General features: G+C 39.3%; 2 protein-coding genes across 2 annotated transcripts in view; one reads left to right on the top strand and one right to left on the bottom strand.

The window, feature by feature from the left end:
- si:ch73-264p11.1 (SH2 domain-containing protein 1B) overlaps window positions 1-2,865 on the bottom strand; it is a 15,166-nt gene extending 12,301 nt beyond the window's left edge. The window contains exon 1 of the mRNA XM_032504564.1: window positions 2,799-2,865. The gene's annotated coding sequence lies outside the window, so the exon portion shown is untranslated. The remainder of the gene's footprint in view (window positions 1-2,798) is intronic.
- Window positions 2,865-5,000, top strand: part of lipib (lipase, member Ib) — a 15,701-nt gene continuing 13,565 nt past the window's right edge. The window contains exon 1 of the mRNA XM_032504546.1: window positions 2,865-2,964. Coding sequence (XP_032360437.1) covers window positions 2,913-2,964 — 52 coding nt within the window. The 5' untranslated portion in view covers window positions 2,865-2,912. The remainder of the gene's footprint in view (window positions 2,965-5,000) is intronic.

The raw sequence follows: 5,000 nt of genomic DNA, 5'->3' as shown, positions 1-5,000 counted from the left end.
CGGCCACTCCAATCAACTTTTACATCAAAGTCCTCTGGTCCTCGGAGCAATGTCTGGAACGACCCATTTTGCTGAATATTCTAGTGTGAAATGCACTATAACCAGCATGCACAACATCTGCGTCCTTCCTTTATCCTTTAAATATGAGCCATAACTGACACCTGTTTCTCCACAGAATCAATCACCTCACTAACTGAACACTGCTATCATGTGCCCCTTATCTTATTTGCCCCTTTCAATTCCAGAGTCCACTACACAGAAGGAGCAGCATGCATGTCCTGACTGTTGGTTTTCTTTGACTCTACAACACTTCCTAGTAAATTATATGCCATGCAGAAATATCACTCCCACCAAAAAAATATGATTTATAAGGTGACATTTTATAGACCAAACATCTAGTTGATTAAATTATGAATAATCAAAAGGGTTAATTGACAAAAAGTGAAAATAAATTGTTAGTTGCAGCCTGGAAGTAATTTCCCAAAATGCTGAACTATAAATTAAAGGGGACACCTAAGATACTGCTGCTAAATGATGAATTAGTCGAGCAAAACAATAAATTGCACATATTCTGTGGCTAATATGAGCAGTATTCCTTTTGATAAACAGATTTTGCAGTGTGCAGTCTACACACTGGTCTCCCTCTCTGTGTTTTTAAGAAGTCAAAGTGAGCTCCAGCTCTGTCATTCAACCGTTGATTGCACGGTTTCAGCGCGCACTCTTACATTACTGCAACCCTCGCTTCGGTTTCACTGCTTTTTAACGTGTTTCCAGAGCTCCTAGATGTTAAATTACACCCTGAACTCCGTGAGTACAGGGCAGCAGCGTGGGCTGGGTGCAGCGTGGTCAGAGCCCGTGGAGCTATTAATAACTTTATTACAAATAATCAAACTTCTACATCACTAATCAAGGTGGAGGAGTGGCTGTGATGAGGCCACCGACCAGGATTTATATAATCCTAGTCTCGCACTGCCAGACCTTTACCCACATTTACCCACTTTTAATATAGCTGTGTTGAATAAAATAATTCCTAGTATAAACATTTTGAAAGATATGTTTGCTGAGGATTTGGTTTGTGTTGCTTTTCTTGCCTCTACTCAAATGTTCTCAGTTATCTTTCTATCTTTCTTTTTTACATGTTCAAAATAAACTTAATACAAAAATTCTAAATGAGATATGAAAGTTGTATTGATAAATGATGTCTAGTGTTCTTAGACAGTAAGTAGTACTAAGTGATTTTTTCAATACTTTTACTATAACTTATAACTTATAACTATTACATTTTACATTTAGCATATTATTTGAGCAGTTGCACATTTTGTTTTCCCATCCTGTACATATTCAAATATTTGTTCTTATTTTATTCAATTATTATTTCTGGTATATTGTATGTATGTATATTTTCCAAGTATTTTATTAACATTTATATTCTGTGCTTTGTGACTGATTTTGCTGCTGTAACACTGGAATTTCCCATTTTTCTTGGGATCAATAAACATCTATCTATCTATCTATCTATCTCTCTCTCTCCTCTCTATGTTTATCTATCTATCTCTCTATATATTTATCTATAGATCTATCTATCTATATTTATCTATCTATCTATCTATCTATCTACTATCCATCTATCTATCTATCTCTCTCTCTATATGTTTATCTATCTATCTCTCTATATTTCTCTATTCTATCTATCTATCTATCTATCTCTCTATATATTATATATCTATCTATCTATCTATCTATCTATCTCTCTCTCTATATGTTTATCTATCTATCTCTTATATCATCTATCAATCTATCTATCTATCTATCTATCTCTCTATATATTTATATATCTATCTATCTATCTATCCATCTATCCATCTATCTATCTATCTATCTATCTATCTACTATCTATCTATCTATCATCATCTATCTATCTATCTATCTATCTATCTATCTATCAATCTATCAATCTAGATATCATGGTCTCCAAACGAGTTGGTTAACTAAAATACAAAGTGGCTATCCTAGAAAGAAACACAACATTAAGAGGAAGTACAATACCAAAACGTGGAAATCCTTCAATGTGCTTCCACTTCCACTTCCCCTTTCACTCCAGATTTAAACAGATGCACACAGTTAAAAATCAGCTGCAGAGTCAGCTGATCATTCTCTAACAGAGAGACCTTTCCCATTGTCATTTACACATTATCATTTACTACAGATTAAAGCTGTATTAAGCTTTAACGGCCTCTTTATTGTAATAAAAAGTGAGATTCTGTCTGTCCAGTGTCTGTTTTGATTATAAAGCAGGTCCAGGTGCTGAACAAATACCATGAAGACTTTTCTTTTTGACGTTGCCTTTCTTAAAATGATCTTCATTTCTTAAACGTTCAATTTCTTCTGCTGCACTGTAACTTTGAGTCTTGTGTTTTATGTATCTTAATGTTTTTATTTTTAACTGCTTATTCAAGTGTTTTATCATTTTTTGTTTTTTGTTTTTTTTAACTGATCTTCTTAAACACTTTGAATTGCCCTGTTGCTGAAATGTGTTCTACAAATAAAGCTGCCTTGCCTATAAAAGTATCAAAACTTTCACTCAATCCATAGAGAAATGCACACAGCGCGTATTCAGAAAGCAGTCAGGGCTTCTGCAGGGTTGTGATGTCACAACTATATTACACAGTGTATATCACAGGTAGAAAGTGGCGCTGGAGTCTTTCCCCGGCTGCAATGACGATGCAGAGGCTCTAGAAACTGATCCTGACTGTGAGTTAAGACACCACCTCTCCCTCCTCCCTCCCTCCCTCCTTACCCCTCACAACAATCCCTCCCTCGTTCAGTCAGTCCCTCCTTCGCTCTGCATTCAGAGCTCCTTCTCCTCCATCTCTCCGTCTCCCTCTCTGAGGTCTCTGTGGTCGTAGGAAGGATGCCGCCCTGCAGACTCCTGGGTCTGCTGGGGCTCCTCGTGCTCTGCAAAGGTAAGAAAAACCCAAACTATTCTCTTCATTCATCTTTAACTTCTGCTCAAATGTGCTTAAAGTTCAGCGCTTATCTTTGATGAGGAATTGATCCTGCAAGAAACTAGCCAAAAATATAATAAGTTAAGTTTGTGTGACCGCAGAAACAGCTAAGTGAAGAGTAGGGAAAGATTATTAAAGTCACTCACAGTTCATTTAAGCCTGCTGTACTGTCTGGTGGTCTGGAAGGAAATATACTGTACACCAGGTCTCACACACACACACACACACACACACACACAACCACACACACACACACACAACACACACCACACACACACACACACACACACACACACGGGGCTGGATTGGAGCCATTTTGTGTTCAGGGTGGGGCGGGTGGTAACAGGGATGAGGTGGTTTTTTATAGCAGCCTGATCCTATTGAGGGCAGTGTCACTCCTGCGTGCTAATTGCACAGCGAGGATCCCCACCCGCCACAGGGGGAACTACCGGGCGCCTTGATGCTAAATGCTAACCAGCCTATTTTTGCGATGTTTGCAGAACAAAAAAAAAATCTGGCTGTCATGACAACACACTACTGAGAGCTAGATGGGAAGATGTTCATGTCTGTGCGTTAAGTACAGAGATTGATATGGGAGGTGATTAGCTTAGCTTAGCTTAGCATTAAGGTGGAAACATGAAGAAACAGCAGGCCTGGCTCTATCTAAAGTTTTGAAAAATCGGCTTACCAGCCCCTTCTAAAACTCACTATTTAACGTGTTATAGCTTGTTAGTTTAAGCAGTATAAAAACGGAAATGTTAAGATGATAATTTGCGGTTTTAGAGGGAGGTGTGTGTACAACTTTGTTTCATCTGACAGGGAGAGGAAGAGATTAATTTAAGACTTTACTGGTCACTTTGAAAGCTCTTCATAGCCTCAAACCCTTGTATGTCGTCTGACCTCCTGGTACCATCTAGGCCGGCAGAAGGTACCTTGAGATCCACGGGCAGAAGTCTTTGTTTTGTTCCAAAGGCCCAGCTAAAAATTAAGGGAGCGTTTACAATCTGGAACAATCTGCCTGAGGATATCAGGTCAGCAGAGACAGTGGTCACCTTTAAGTCGCTTCTCAAAAATATACTTTTATCGAAGAGTCTTTCCTGATTTTATTTGAGCTTGACCCTCCTTTGACCTGTCCTTTAGTTCTTCCTATTCTAACCCACATTATACAGGTTTTTATGTACAAAATGGTTCTTATTTGCTGCTAAGTACGACCCAAGGTGTGTCACGAAACATGTTTTTGACAACATAGACAGTCTGACGCTTCACGTTCACACACACAACTTATTATCTTACACACACACACACCATACACCCCCCCCCCATCCCGCCAACAACAACAGTGCATTATGTTGTGATGTTGTATTGTATATTGTGTTGCTGTCTGCATTGTTTCTTTTCGAGTAAGCGTGTGGTGCTCGCTGTTCCATAGCTGCCGCCCGGAGGTTTGCTCCAACCTAAGTCAAATTCCTCGTATGTGTCCTCGTACCTGGCGAATAAAGCCGATTCTGATTCTGATTTTCAACTTGCGCAGTCGAACATTTGCCCCGGAGAAAACAACGCGCTTGTTGGAGGATGTCTGTCTTCTATTAATATCGAACCGAAAAAGAAAGAAAGTCAGTCAGGATTTAAAACATTCAGGCTGAAGACACTTTAAATAGGCTAAAGACTACTGGCCTAATCCTCACATCATTGAGCTAAAGAGGTCCAGATGACACTGAACGCCACCTACCAGACAAAGAGCTGATTCCAGCATTTCCAGTCGGAGGGCGTGAAGCTTCAACTCGAGACCTTTGACCTTTTAACCTGTGCAGAGGATAGAAAGCGAGCAGAGGTTAAGAGGGTCCGAGGTGGAGACGTGTCAGCAAACATTCAGATGAAAGGGTCCGGCTAAGTCTGTCATAGTTAGACAACTCCTCCGTTACATAAGTAGATTTCTACTGACAGAATTACACATTTACACATGTCCAAAGTTTTGTCTTTCCCGGGCAAATTCA

Source organism: Etheostoma spectabile, chromosome 22 (genome assembly GCF_008692095.1).
Source record: "Etheostoma spectabile isolate EspeVRDwgs_2016 chromosome 22, UIUC_Espe_1.0, whole genome shotgun sequence".
In the NCBI taxonomy this organism is placed as follows: Eukaryota; Metazoa; Chordata; class Actinopteri; order Perciformes; family Percidae; genus Etheostoma; species Etheostoma spectabile.
Note: the sequence above shows the minus strand (reverse complement) of the source record. Positions and strands in the feature narration are given on the sequence as shown.